Source organism: Vanellus vanellus, assembly GCF_965231255.1.
Source record: "Vanellus vanellus genome assembly, chromosome: 19".
NCBI classification, from domain to species: domain Eukaryota; kingdom Metazoa; phylum Chordata; class Aves; order Charadriiformes; family Charadriidae; genus Vanellus; species Vanellus vanellus.
In genome coordinates this window covers 8835038-8849742 of record NC_138924.1, presented here as the reverse complement: position 1 = coordinate 8849742, position 14705 = coordinate 8835038, and the positions used below count along the sequence as shown (strand labels likewise).

The following is a 14705-nucleotide window of genomic DNA, read 5'->3' as shown; positions in this document are numbered from 1 at the left end:
ACATATATGTTAATACGTACCTCCATTACCAAAAAGACAGAATTGGGCATTTCCTAGAAGAGAAGGAGAACAAATCCCATGTAAGAATGTGACAAGACAAAGCCTTCAGTACTTCATTGATCAAGTGCAACATGAGATTTTTCAGTCAACTGAGACACCTTATGTTAAAGTCACTGTTTTAAGAGGGTAGCAAATATGTACATTCCCCACCATTAAATATTGCACATTTTCAAAACCATTAGTGTATGTACAAGAAATCACCAGGCAATACCTTGAAGACTAAAGCTATCATTTAAAAGAACATCATACAGTAACACCAGTTTCTACTGTGTGTCTCTCCCTGAGCTTTCAACTGCCCTGGACTGCTCTATCAACACAACATTTCTGTTAAGAGCCCTTACAAATAAAAAGACTTTCTCTATCCTTCATACCGAAATCAGTCACTAACAGGACAGTAATATTTAGTCACAAATACACTGCACAGAATTACAAACTGTAAGCAAGACAATTTGGCTATGACAACCACTTTTCTAACAAGGAATTCCAAAGTTATGTTCCCCGCTTCTGGTCAAAACAAGCTTTGGTTCTGCTGTCTGACAAGCCGAAGGTCAGTCAGAAATCACACAGCAGTTAACTGTCTGGAATAAACTCATTCCCAAACACTATCGTCTAATTTGGGAATCATGCATACTTGTGTAAAATACCTCCCTCAGCGAGTCAGTGGCAAAAGCATGTTCCTGCCACGGAGCTAAATGCCTTACAGCAAAGGTGTGATTTGGTAGGGCAGTCCTTTTGAGATTTCCCAAAGCACTGACCTCCTTTGACCTTTTTGCAACCCGAATTCCTTCTCTTGTAACTGGGCAAGAGTTACTGAAAGACAGATTAGCTAACTTCTACTGTAAATTATCTACACACTGCACAAAAATGCAGTAAAAAGGTTTGTGCTTAAACCTGACTGTAACAAGAACATTCATCTTTTTTTGCAAATATTTATTTGTGCGAGGGAAGAAAGAGCCTACCTGTCTATAATCAACATTGTTTTCCACAAAGTCTCCTGTGTAAAGTAGTTTTGTTATGCCTGCAAAGTTGAAAACTCTCAGAGATCTTTTTCAAAGTAAAAGTTTTTTTTCTCTCTGAGCTAATTGAGTAAGACTGAAAGGAAAGAACACAAAGAGAACTAGAAGGAAACATAAGGCAAGTATATGCTAAACAGGATGATGTTTTTAGTTACATAGTACATTACCTCCCTTTCAGTTTAAAAATAAACAAAGGTTGACAGTTTGTGGGAAAATATGTTTTTAAGACAGTTGAAGGAAAAGTGAGATGGCACGCCAGACAAGGCCAGGCATATGCCCCAGCTGGAATTGGAACTGCAGACAGTCTGACTGTATTCTGCTAACTCGTGTCAAAAAAAAAGTCAGAAGGGACATGGCACGGCAAAGCAAAAGCTGTGAACTTAGCCACCTTTCTCAGTGCTTGTATTAAAACTTCAGCACACGTTCAATTTTACTATACTGGCAAGAACTACCACAAGAGTGCCATTTTCAAGGGCTCACTAACAGGTCAGTTTAGGAAGCCTTAAAAAACAAACAGACAAGCCAACAAATGGACCCAGCCTAGGGAAACCAACTACCCTAAATATCAAACAGCACAGAGCACGTGGATGGCACAACACATTAAAGCCGATTTCTACCAATCCATCACAGACACAGATAACCACTAAGTTTTCAAGTTATCAAGAATATATATTTAAATCAACACTAAGTAAAGCCAGTTTTATCAGGCAAAACTAGACAAAGACATGAAAAAAGCATTAAGAGAGGATCAGAGCTCAGTAGCTTCATAGTAAAAATTTTCCTTCCTGAACGGGAGTCTTATACTCAAAATGTCCTAAAATTTCAAGAAATGCTATTTTATAAAACTGAGAAATTAAAGTTTACAAGAGCTTTGAACATAAACTTCTAAGCTACCATCCAACATTACTGCTATTCACCAGATCTTTATTAAGACAACTCCTTATGCACACACAATTGCAAGAGTAAGTACAGTTCAAGAAGAACCAGACATTTAAAGGTTAATTCAAGACTGTATTAGGCTGCTTCACTTTCTGGAAGCATTTAGTTTAGCCACTCTCATCAGTGTTACAGAAACGCATTTGAGGTTCTTCCCAGCTCAGAACACCAAGCACATTACAGATTTGTTTACATTTGGAAATTCGCTTCAAAGAAAGCAAATTTCTAGGAACATTAGTCAAATCTGTTGGGGAATGAAAGGCAAACTCCAACCAACATAGAATATTAAAGCAGCAGTAGATCACATTTCAGGAAGTCCCAATTGTTCAATGTTTCTGTAACAGCTGTGGCCAACATGAACCATAATTTGCAATCCTATAAACGCCTCAAAACCTAAGTGTATACATTAAAGCAAAAAAACATAAGTAATTACTTGCTCTGTAAATTACTGAAAATACATAATGACAAATGTTGTTTCTTTCTACATTGTTCCTTGGCAACATCATCTTCCAAGACAGAAATTCACTCTCTTTCAGGAACCCCAAGGATGCTAAACAGCAACTCTAAGATCCCAATTTATCAAACTGAAAATTCTGCCAACTGAGGATCACTTCACTTAAAGGACAACTGTGGTGCGTAAAAGAATAACACAGCTAAGAAGCATGGAAGCTGTCCGTTCTCCAGTGACAAGAAAGAAGCTCAGCTAGTGGATTTCCACCTGAACATAGCAATGCCATGAATCAGAAATAGATGTTCTACAGCGTCAGTGCCTCCACTACACAACACACTCTGTATAAAACCAGCAGCTTATGGCAGTATGTAATGCTCAGCTCATGACAGACATTTATTCATCACAGAACTAAGAGAATGTGTTTTCTGGACTCCCTTGGAAACAAAGTCCTTTCAAACAAAACTGCTCTCTTCAGAACACGGAGCTGATGATTTGTCCTGTTGTACTACCCCTCACTTTTTTAAAGAAAGTCATTTCCTCCACACTGCACTAGATTGCCCTCAAATAGCATTACTCATCTCTTTTTGACTGACATTCTTGATTAAAAATAGTCAAAGAAGTCACTGGGTTAAAGTCATAGTAAGAAGTAGAGTGTGTTTCCTTACTGTAGCCTGGATAATCCTTTTTTATTAAATCAGCAGAGCAGATTAGAGGTTTCACAAAGAGATTTTCCCAGACTGGTCAAAAGTCCTATCTAGTTCGTCCTGCAGAAGTAGTATTTTGCACAGTACTGGTACTAAGTTCCCCAGCCACATCTTGTCCCAACTTTAACTCATAGTCAAACACTTTTCAATACCCCACCAACGCAAGCTTTAGTTCAAAACAGCTAGAGTTGTTCATCCCTTCATGGTTGCTCATATTTTGCATTACAGTTCTTGGCCAGCCTGACTGGGAATGTGATCTCCATTTTGGGAATACAATCAGAAAACACAAGTCATTTTTTTTTAATACATTTTTCCCTTCTAAATAATTTTGCTGAAAAATAAAGCTATCCCTATCATCATTCTCTAGCCTTGTGATTTCTGTTGACTTGCTAAGCAGAGCAAAGTGCTCAAAAAGGAGAAAAGTAGTAAACCAGCATGTTTCAGACCTAACATTCAGGAATAAAGCTGACCTAGCAAGGTATTTTGAACTGTTTCTTGAAACAGATAACAAAGCTTTCAAAAATTTACATTGACATACAGACCATAAAATTACTGCAGCTGGATTTGTTCTGGTCTACACTTCTACCTAGAAAAATAATCAAGCAAAACAGATGTATTTTGTGTTGCAACAATTACAGAACAGTTTTGCCCGGCATGCCTTGCTTTGTTGCTAAAATTTTCTTTACAAAAACCTACTTTTGTTCCTTCTTACTCTGAATCTAGGTTTATACTTACAAGTTGAAGTAAAAGATAGCAAAGGTTAGTAGGAAACCATTTTACAGTTCTGAAAGCTAACAGGTAAATCTACTAGAAAGAGATTAAGAGGCAATGTATTTGCCAAAACTCGCTGTGTTTTAATCCTAGACTTCCAACACTTGTCTCAGGGATGTGAAGTTCCAACTCAAATCACAGGCTCAGCTCAGTAGTTCCATTTAAAAGACATTAATTGAAAAAGAAGTCAAAACATCCATGGTTACCTCTGACAGCTGTTGCTAGAACTCTAGTGTATTGGCAGAAACATACCCCAGATTTCTTTTTGGTTAGGAATTCCTCCCTTAGAACAAGCTGAAAGTCTGCAAGGAGCTCTTAGTGAGCTGCCAAAGCAGCAACTATGGCAAATAAATAGTTACTATGTTTTTGCTCCAAGTTTGTAGGTTCTGTTCAGCTGCAGTTTATGATTGGAGTTCCAAGAGCACGAGAGTTAACCTGACAGCTTATGCACTGCTATTATCTGATAATTTTCTAATATGTTAATTTGTGCTATATTTGCTTTAACTTTTTTTTTTTTTTTTGGCCAGGAATACACGCCTCATTTTTTTTGGAGCATTAAATACATTTGGCAACAGTTTTAATGATTTAGTGAAAAAGGACTGGTCTGGATCTTTTTAAGGCTGTTTCTCACTGTATTACAGATACTCCCGTTTTGCTCTGCAAGTGCACCACAGCAGCAGCTTCTGACACATTCAGCTCCTATCATGTCTAAAAGACTGAACATTTTGTTAGTTCTGACTAAATGTTAAGTCTCAGACTAAACGTCAATTGACATGTGCCTGTAGGATTCAAATTGCGTGCACACCGCCAATTATTCATATAAAAGAGCAATCAGCCATGGAGAAATGTACCACAATAGCCGTATCACTCATTTTCTGCTATGTGAAATGCTTTATTTAACTAATATATATATGGGAAGTAGGGAAAGAGACTGGCCTCTGCACAACACAAATGGAAGGCAAAACTGTTCACAGCACAACAAACATTAAACACACTCACATACTTGAAGATCTTCTGGAACAGTTTTGAAACACAAATTATAGCATCTAGGCACAGCAGGTAAGCTAAGGACTATGTAGTAATTCCAACTCTTTGGTTCTGTGGGCCAAAACAAATTCTAACTGGTTGTCCCTAACCTTCAACGCCTACACTGATGTCATCCCTTGCAGTTCGATATTGTCATAGCCAACCTTCCAGTTAGCATCAGCTGCCAGGTAGTATTTCAAAACCTTTACAATTTCTACAGGGCAGGATTTTTTTTTTTTTTTTTAATCAGAAAACTTGTGTGGACAGCATGTTTTCATATGACTGTTTCCACACACAGTGAAGATGGATACTGACAAACACAAAGGCCTTAATCAAGGAGCTGAGGGAAAAAATAAACCTATTGAGACATCCTCATGCAAAAGACAACAGTTCAGAAACAGCTATGATGAGAGTAACAGAGGCAATCAAAGCTGTGAGACACCAAGATCAAGAGCACACACCACAATGCTTGAAGCAAACGCCTCAAGAAATATATGCAATACTACCAGACCAACTGGAGTCCTTGGGTAAACCAAACAGCAATATTTAATTCCCATTGGTAAAACAACAGGTAGAGATAAATACGGTTCCTTCCATAAGCATCCCTACTAAGAACTCATGGGCACTTGTGTTTAAGTAAAGGCTGAGGTGTAGGTACCAGAAGGACCGCTGGCTTTGTTCCCACTAGCTTTCACTGCTTTCAAGGACAGCAGAAACAGCTGCAGTTATTTTATCTGCTATGTACCAACAAGCTAAGACAAGAAACAATTTCTGTTCAGATACTGTTTCTCCAATAACACACTAGAAATTAGTTCTCCCTAAACTACTGTTCAAATAGCAAACTCCAGACTCCATACAGTGAAGACGTTAATTCATTCTTCTAAAACGCTATCTCCAAGATACATTACAGGCTTTCATTCTGACAGCTGACATTCTAAAGAGGTTTTGAATCAAATTATTTGCTAAAACAGGCACTGTCTGGCACTGTGGAAGAGATTAGTTCTACTCAGCACACACTTGGGATCATGAAGTGCACAAAACTGTAAATTCATGTCCTAAATATAGCACATTCCAAATAACTTACTGATACCTTCATACCTCAGTATAATACTTTATCCAAGGACCTGGTGAGTTAGAGGTTATTTTAGACTCCTTTTACTTTTGAGAAACAGTGGGTTCCGCTTCCCCAATTAACGTGACCAAGATTGATCTACTTTTGCAGGATGAATGATATCCCATAGCACCACCATGGGAAAAGAGCTGCATCCTTATACCATTTCAGAGATCCGAGAGTTTTTTTACTCTTTAATGAAAGACTACCAAACTCTTGCCCGAGAAGGTAAGTAGAAAATGTTTCAACAGGTTACATCTTGCTATCCATCTATTATATTCTGTGGGGTTTGTTAAGCATTTCACTGCACGAAAAAATTAATTTCACATTTAGAGGTGAGCTGCATATGTTTGTTCTTTAAAGCCTATTACCACAAAACATTTGCGTCTCACAGATGGAGAGTTCATATTTAAGTATCTCCACAAATGCCTTCAGTCTTAGAACCACTGGTCTCCACACCCTGGTGCATGCAGATCCCCGGCCTTCTGAGACGGCGCAAACAACAACGGTATGCTCTGCTTACATAAAATGCTTAACTGCAGATCAAACCTGCCAGCGTTGCATGTAACCACCTTATGGAAATCAAGGGCAATTATTGTGCTGGCACCAGAACAAAAGACTTTCATGCCGACCAATGCACATACAACATTAACGGCACACCGATTCATTCGGGCGCGTCTCCAGATGAATGGGCATTTCTAGTAATTTAACTCAGTGGACACTATACATACTAAGGAACACATCAAAATGCTGTTCCTACGAGCTGAAGCAACCGTAAGGTAGAAGGTTTTAAAATGTTTATATACTATCAGCAGAATGGCTCACAAGTTCTTCTTAGATCGAATTAAAACCTTAATGGCATATGCATCTTTATTACACTGACTTGTGCGACTGGTCACAGATCGTGCAACAAGAACACAACCATAAATGAACAGAGATGAAAGAGAAGGAATCTAACTACCTCCTGTGAAAACAATTCCAAATGAAGCCTTTTGCAATACGCAAAATAATAACTACCCTTTCGTTCTCAAACTTAGAAGATATATTCCAAATTGCTATGCAGGGATACAGCTTTAATCTCAAAGTACTGCCATTAAGTACAAATAATTTCATTTCATATTATGAGATGTAAAAATATTTATTCTTCATTGCAATTAATTTACACTTTTTTCACTTAGTTTTGCCTCTTACATTGCACACCATCTTTTCTATCTGAAAATTCGATACACCAATCAGTTCTTGGATTATTCAGCTAAATTGTCTGCCAAACAGTGCATCTGAAACATGAGCGTTTTCTTATTTCAAACTGTCTAAGGTTAAGATAAACTTCAGAGGAAAAGAACTATAAAAATAAAACAGACTCCCAGTCACACTGAGAACTTCCTACTGTGACACAGACGCCACCGGCTCCAGCAATGAGGAAAAAATTAGCTTCTGTAAGTTAAAAATTGCTTGAAATCCTAAAGTCTTATCTGCTGTACTGTATCACTATGTTCACAATACTAGGGCAAACAAAAAGGGCAGTACATGCTAGAACATGAAATGCTACAGAAAATTAGTAGGTGTAACAGCCTACTAGACATGTGAATGCCTTGCATAGCGTTCGTTCTTGCTGGGTTATAAATTAATGTAATCATTCAAGTTAATGACGTATAATATTTCACAAACATAGCCCTGTGCAGAAAGGGAAAAGCTTATTTGTGCAAGTGTCACATTCTTTAGACCATATTTTGAAAAGCAATTTCTCCTATAGAAGTAGCATCATACTGCCAAGCTTTATGTTTGCCATGAATGTATCTGAAATACATCCAAGGTATGAGACACATGTTTTCCCTTCTCTTTGATTTAACTGTTCATTTTATTTAAATGCAATAGTCAGTAACAACCAGCAAACTCCCCTTCCCAAATGGAGAGTACAGGACTGATCATTGAAGAAGTCCAGTCACTCTAAGGGCATCCTTTCCTGTAGCAGAACAGGAAAGCATAAAAGTTATGTTTTTAAACAACCTTTAGGTAAAGAAACCATAGAACAAGTGTATGGCTCTCTCCTCTCTTCCCCTTGTGGATGTTCTGTGCATAAATCAAAAGAAGCAAGAGCCTCTCCAAGGCTTAGAAGACACACAATGTTAAATCATCAAAATACATATCTAGTCAACTACCCTCAGGTTGAGCCACAAAGCTTAGTAAGTAATCTTCACAAATAAACAACTGTAAATGATAAATCTGAAATTCAGCTGCTTACTCACATACCAATGCCCTCAGTCAAGCATTCCAGTTTCTTTTAAGATGTCTGGATATACTAAATTTAGGATGCCAAGAAATTATTTCCACTTAGCAATACTTAGGAAAACCTGGTCTCTTCAAGAAGCACAACAGACTATACTTTCCCTCTCAGAGCAGCTAATATAATTCAAAATGCAGAGTTCTGAAGTCAAGACCAAGGAGGGAAAAGAGTCTACACATCCAAATGGGAAGTTCTGATGCACAGTCTGTTGCTACATGAATATCATCACTTTGTACCAAAAGTCAGCAGCAGTTAGTACATGATCTGTAGCGCTACACAGAATAAAACCTGAGCCTGCCTAGTGTATACCATGTGAACAGATTTCTATAGCTACAGATACACATCTATGCGTAAGCTGAACACCTTTTAGGATGCGCAGAGAACACTGAAGAATGCCAAAATGGCTATATTGCATTGCTTTAACTATGCAAGGGTGGTTCTTAATAATTTTTTCATAAATGTAACTCTGTATTTAAGATTAGAATTGAGCCCAGGGGATAAATGTATAGTTCTTATTCAAGCAGAACAAATGGCTGTATAACCTAGATAACACCATATTCAGCTTTACACTTGCAGGCCTTAGGATATAAAAAATGTAGTTCCTAACACATAGAATACACTGCCCTAGATAGGCTAGAAATCTAACTCCTTCCCCTCATCAGGCAGAACCCTAGGAATAAAGAGAGGAAGACAATTTGAAGCCATTTAATGCTTATTTCTCCTACTTGAAAAGATCCAAACGTCTGCTTGGCTTTTATACTTTATCCTATCCTTCTGAACACAGGCAACAGCAATATATCCATGTGTAATCACGGTCATCTACTTCCTTCAGTTCTTCCCCACTGTGACACAGGGCTATACAATACATTTCTTTGTCACAGAGATCTCAAAGATGCTGCTCCTTTTCTACAGCAGATTATTTTAAGTTATGTTGACTTCTTAACATCACTTGCTTCATCCATTCAGATCAACTCCCACTAGTACATTTTCCTTCAGGTGTATTCAGTCGTTATCCACAAACACCCACCTTCCAATTATAGGGCCAAGGAAACAAGGCTAATTCAGGAGAATAGTTACTGCCACCAGCAGAGCTCCCAGCTCAGCCAGCTGATGCTTTTTCTCTGGAGACAGGACCAAACTACACAAACAGCCTCTGCAGAGGTTCTCAGGCTGCCACTTGCCCCTGCTGCCTGGAAGTAAACCGTATTCCTCATGGCTCTCTACCCCAAGCGTGCATCCTTCTTTTTAGAAAGAGCCAGTACAAAATAAGTGCATAGTGTGTTGAAGACGAGAGAACTCCCCTGACACTGCTAGGGAACGGGATGTCTTTTTCAAAATACCAAACTGATTAGAGCAACAAAATACATGGCCATTCAAAATTTTCTACTCAGTATACATAGGTATGCATTATATTTTCATAAGTAAATTTTAATGAAGAAAAAATGCACCAAGATGTATTTTACCTGGACATCATAGAGAGCTACAATGTTCTCATGCTGAAGTTCCTGTAAAACAAAATATTTGTATTATGGAAATAGCCTGTAATTATTATTATCATTATTTTAAATTTAATGTGCTTGGTGATAATCAAAGAGAACCAAATTTTACAATAAAAGGTAGCATCTTTTTTAGACCATCTGATGGAATTTGGAGGAAATCCCAGCTACTTAGACAATATTTACAGGAATGGGAAATTAGGCAATATCTTCAGAGGTCATAAAAACATTTGGTTCCAGAACTTTTTTTTGATGTCTTGTTACAGAAAGTACTAAAGCACAATATCCTTGATAAGTACTGAAAACTGACTAGATTTAATTTTATAGTCTCACATGATTTCTTGCTTAGCAGAGTAACCAGTTACACTGTGTTCAAGTCAGGCTTATCATTTTTACAATAAAAAGGAAATAAAATGAAATAACACCAAATAAAACTCACAGGATAGCTCATGCAATTATTTGTAACTGCTCAAAAAACCACCTGTCTTTGCTAAGTACTTGCAGCACACTAATATACCTTAAACTACAGTTTCTGGTATACAATAAATATACTAGAATATAATATCTATATATTAGTATATAAAATATGTGACATATCTCAAGAAGCTTGGAAACAAGGAAAGAAAGCAGCACTACTTATTACTGCAAAGCTATGTAAAATGGTATGTGGTGAAGTTCAGAAAGCAGAGAATGCTAACACACCATCCAAGGAGACATTTCTGTAAACTCAGAAGTGGGAAGACTGCTTCAAGAATCAAATTCAGCATGCCAATTTTAGCTTTCAAGCCATCTTTGCACAAAGATGATGAAGAAAGATCAAAGACTGATATTTTACCCTTAGCTATGACTTTTGTTGTATGCACTGCATGAGAAAGGTGCCCCATAAGCCATCCCAAAGGACAAAGCTTTCTACACATGCAATACGCAAAGCACAGAGACTAGTTCTACAACAATTTTCCACTTTTAACAACAAAAGCACGCCCATAACCTGTTCTAAGACAATTTCCAGAACTAAAAAAGTATCTTTTTCTTTTTTTTTCCCCTTGATCTTTTTAGTTCTGGATTTCACCTGGAACTAACAAAGAAACAAAAGGGAGAATAGCAATTACTGTGATACTACCCATGACTTGGAATGAACTAGGTCAAAAGTCTCTTTTCCTTTTCAAGTAAAGCAGCTTTAAAAATCACTGTAAATTAACATACCTTTAAGATTTTTATTTCTTTTCCAAGTAGGATTTGTGACTTTGACAAGTTCTTTTTGTTAATACTCTTTATGGCTACTTCCCAATCAGTTTTCTGGAAACAAACAAACAAAAAAAGTATTGTCAGTTTTATATTTTTTCAACTTTATCCACTAACAACTAGCTAGTAAAGCACTGGAGAAAAAGTTGCGAGATCACCCCTACTCTACCAACCAGTGATTACTACATCACATGACACCATCAAGAACTATTAAATTCCACAATAGCTTAGACAGCTATTAAAATCCAGCTACATTCTCATGGATTCAAAAGCATTTAAAAAAAAACAAAAGAAGTAAGTAACCGTATTGCATTTATTTCTCGGGAGTGGTGCTATGTATCTGCTTTTTAGCCCTCTCTCAATGACTGAGTTACTTTTACTCCCCTTTAAGGACTTCCCATTTTCCCCCTCCTTATGTGCTACAGCTGAAAATTGCACAAGACGACATCTGGTTTTCTAAGTAAACTTATATACTGTATATATAAATATTATTATATGCCTATGTATTTGTAAAGTGGAAACATCTCTATTGGTCTTTAAAGTTTGTTTTCCTTTTTTTTTTTTTTCTTTTTTTAACTTAAAAATCATTGCACTCTGCCTCTCCAAGTTGTCAGCACTGCCCCAATGCTCCAAAAGGATAAATCTGAAGAGTCGTTTTCTGGAAAGCAGAGCGCTTTAGGCACCAACACCAGAATAAACTCTCACAGCATCAAGAAACCATAACGTAACGATGAATATCCGGGATGGTTAGCAAGCCACGCCAGGAAACCAGACACCTCTGAATTTAAGAAATCTTCAGCCAATCCCCAAGGAGGCAATTTTCCATTAGATCCCTCGTTATCCAGCGACATAAACATGACCCTCCTGACAAACAAAGGGCTCAGCCTCCCATACAGCTGCAACCCTCCGCTCGCCGCTATGTTAGGCAGCTACCAAACAGCAGAGAGAGGTGGGAGGGCAGACAGGTTGGTGGGTTTTGTTATTATTTTTTTTTTTTTTTAAGGGCAGGTTAAAAAAGGAAAGGGTTTATGGAGGCCGGGAGCCGGCTGCGGGGCTCGGGGGCCGCCGCGGGCTGCAGCAGCGCCAGGCCGGCTGTCGGCTCGGCCCAGCCCCGGGCCCGCCGCCCCCGCCCCGCTACCTCAGCCCACCCCGCACCTTTCCCCGGCTTTCTAATTTATTTTTTTTTTTTAATCTCCCCAAACACCCCAAATCACAACAGAACTCCCCCAAAGGACACCCCCCGCCCAGCTGTCACCCACCGGGAGGGGCTCCTGACGGACCCCGGCCCCGGGCAGGGGTTGTGTAACCAGCCCCGCTCCGGCCGCGGGCGAAGCCCATCGCTGTTTACCTTGCGGTGGCGACCTTTGAAGACCACAGCAAAGGCTCCGTGTCCTATCAGGTCCTTCTTGCTGTACTCAAAGTCCCCCACCACCTCCATCATCCCTCAGGGGGGCATGAAGCCCCGGGAAGGAAGGAAGGAAGGGACGGAGGAAGGGAGGAAAAACAAAGGGGCTCTTCCTCCAGCCGAGGCAGCTACAGCCGCCTCACGGCAGCCGGCGGCGGGGTGGGAGCCTGCTCCTCTCCTGGCTGCCCCCGGCGGCGGGGGCAGGTCCTCTCATACCGCGGGGGCAGCCGCAGACCCCCGGGCTGCTGCAGGGCGTCTCCGAGGCGAGGGGCTCCGTCTGGCATGGGGAGGATAAGGCGAAGAAGGGGAAGGGGAAGGGGGGGAGGCTCTCAGGGGCCGGGTGTGAGGGAACAGCGCGGCATCGGCGCCGGGACGAGGGGCCTTGTCAACGGGGAAGGGGGCTCCGCGCCCAGCCGCTGCGCGCCCCCATGGCCCCGCGGTCCCCCTCAGAGACCCAGCCCCAAAGCATCCAGTAGCGCAGGGGGAGGCGCGGCCCGCGGCTCCGGGGGTGGCTGTCGCTGTCTCCGCCGCACCCCCTGCGGGAGGGGAAGAAGGAGTGAGGGTGCAGACGGGGGTCTCTCAGGCCGCCACCGCCTCCTGGAGCTCCCACCCCTCCACCAGCGCTGCGCCAGCAACCCACAGCCCGCCAGACCCGGCTCCGACTACCCGGACCTCCGCGCCACCCCACGCATTTTATAGGCCGCATCGCGCAGGCCCCAGCGCTCGGCTGCTTCCGCCGGCGGCCAAAGAGTGCCTCACCCCGTTTAACCCCGCGGGAGCGCGAGGCTGGGTGCCTCCGCCGCCATCTCCTCAGAAGAGTGCCGGGCCTCGGGACCCGCCGCCATCTCCTCCGGCCCCGCCGCCTCCCCTCAGCCCCCGGCTGGGCCGAGGCCCCCTCCGGCCCCGCACCGCGCCATGGCTCCTGCGGTCGGCCTTCCTCCTCCCCTCAGCATGGACCCCCGGGGCCACCCCCCAGCGCCGGGGCAGAGAGGCCAAAGTGGACTCCAGCCCCCTGCGCCTGGCTCTCACTTTCAACACCTGCTGTATTTCACCTTAGCCATTTCCTCGTCTGCTTCGGGCCCACCTGCCGGTGAGGACAAAGCTGAGGGGCCACCAGCAGAGGAGGGAGAGCCAGAGGTGCCCCACAAACCCACTGCCCACAGCATGGAGCGAGGCAGGGTGAGGGCCAGGGCGGTCACGCAGCAGCAGGAGGCGGGAAGGCGGGTATTCTGTCATCCGCCATGCTGCCAGGGCACCAATACTGCTTACCCAGCACCTCCAGGCTCGCGCGCTCTCAGCGCTGTCCCTGCTCCATTAGTAAGCAATACTCTATGTCAGACACGATATGAGGAACTTAAATGAATGGAGAAGCAATGGAGGAACAAGCATGCAAAATGCTGTAAGCCAAAGACACTCCCAAGTTGCTTGCTCACTCTATAAGGAGAATAACCTCTTTAATTTACAGCCTCTGCCTCCCAGCACTTTTAGATGAGCCTGGGGCTGTTTACAGCAACATGTATAAACATTTTAAAAAAAAAAAAAACAACCAGCCACTGCACACCAGTCGCATGGAGCCTTTGACCTTCACCTCCAGATCTACATAATTATGCTCCTTTCTTTTGCTTTCTATTCCTCACAGCTCTCTTCCCCTTCCTCTCTGTCCATGTTCTCCATCACGCCACCTCGGTATCCCAGAGCTGTTTCAGGCCTCCCTGATATCCCCATCTGCCCCGGACCCCTCGGCACTCTGACACGGCAGCAGCAGGGATTAACGCTCCACTGAAGTTACAGTCAACACAAGGTGCGCATCGGGATCAGGCAGGGCAGAGCTCCGACTCCACATAGCTGTGCTGTGCCTTCTCTCATGTGATACAGGGTCTGCTTTCAGTGCCGTGAGATCAAAATAGAGACTGAGCAGAGTTACGCAGTTGGTCCTCTCCCTATGCTTCACTTATCTCCCTTTGCTTTCTGGCACTCAAACCCAAGTACTACTGGTGCTGTGTGCCACGTCAAAACCTCCATAGCTAAAGACCTCTCCAAAGACAACACACCTGGACAAAAAAATATTCAGCAAGAGATACTTAATGGACCATTGACAACTTTATAAAGGGAGCTGTAAGCTCTAGACATTATACGGAGGCATCAGAAGACTCTTAAGACATCTGTTTTGTGCCAAAGAGAAGCAAAGGGCTTAAAAACCCTC

General features: G+C 41.9%; 1 protein-coding gene across 1 annotated transcript in view; it reads right to left on the bottom strand.

The window, feature by feature from the left end:
- ULK2 (unc-51 like autophagy activating kinase 2) overlaps window positions 1-13176 on the bottom strand; it is a 45401-nt gene extending 32225 nt beyond the window's left edge. Inside the window, exons 1-4 of the mRNA XM_082492986.1 lie at window positions 12446-13176; window positions 11059-11151; window positions 9823-9864; window positions 21-53 (exon numbers count right to left, since the gene is read on the bottom strand). Coding sequence (XP_082349112.1) covers window positions 21-53; window positions 9823-9864; window positions 11059-11151; window positions 12446-12538 — 261 coding nt within the window. The 5' untranslated portion in view covers window positions 12539-13176. The remainder of the gene's footprint in view (window positions 1-20; window positions 54-9822; window positions 9865-11058; window positions 11152-12445) is intronic.
- Between the last annotated feature and the right edge of the window lie 1529 nt (window positions 13177-14705).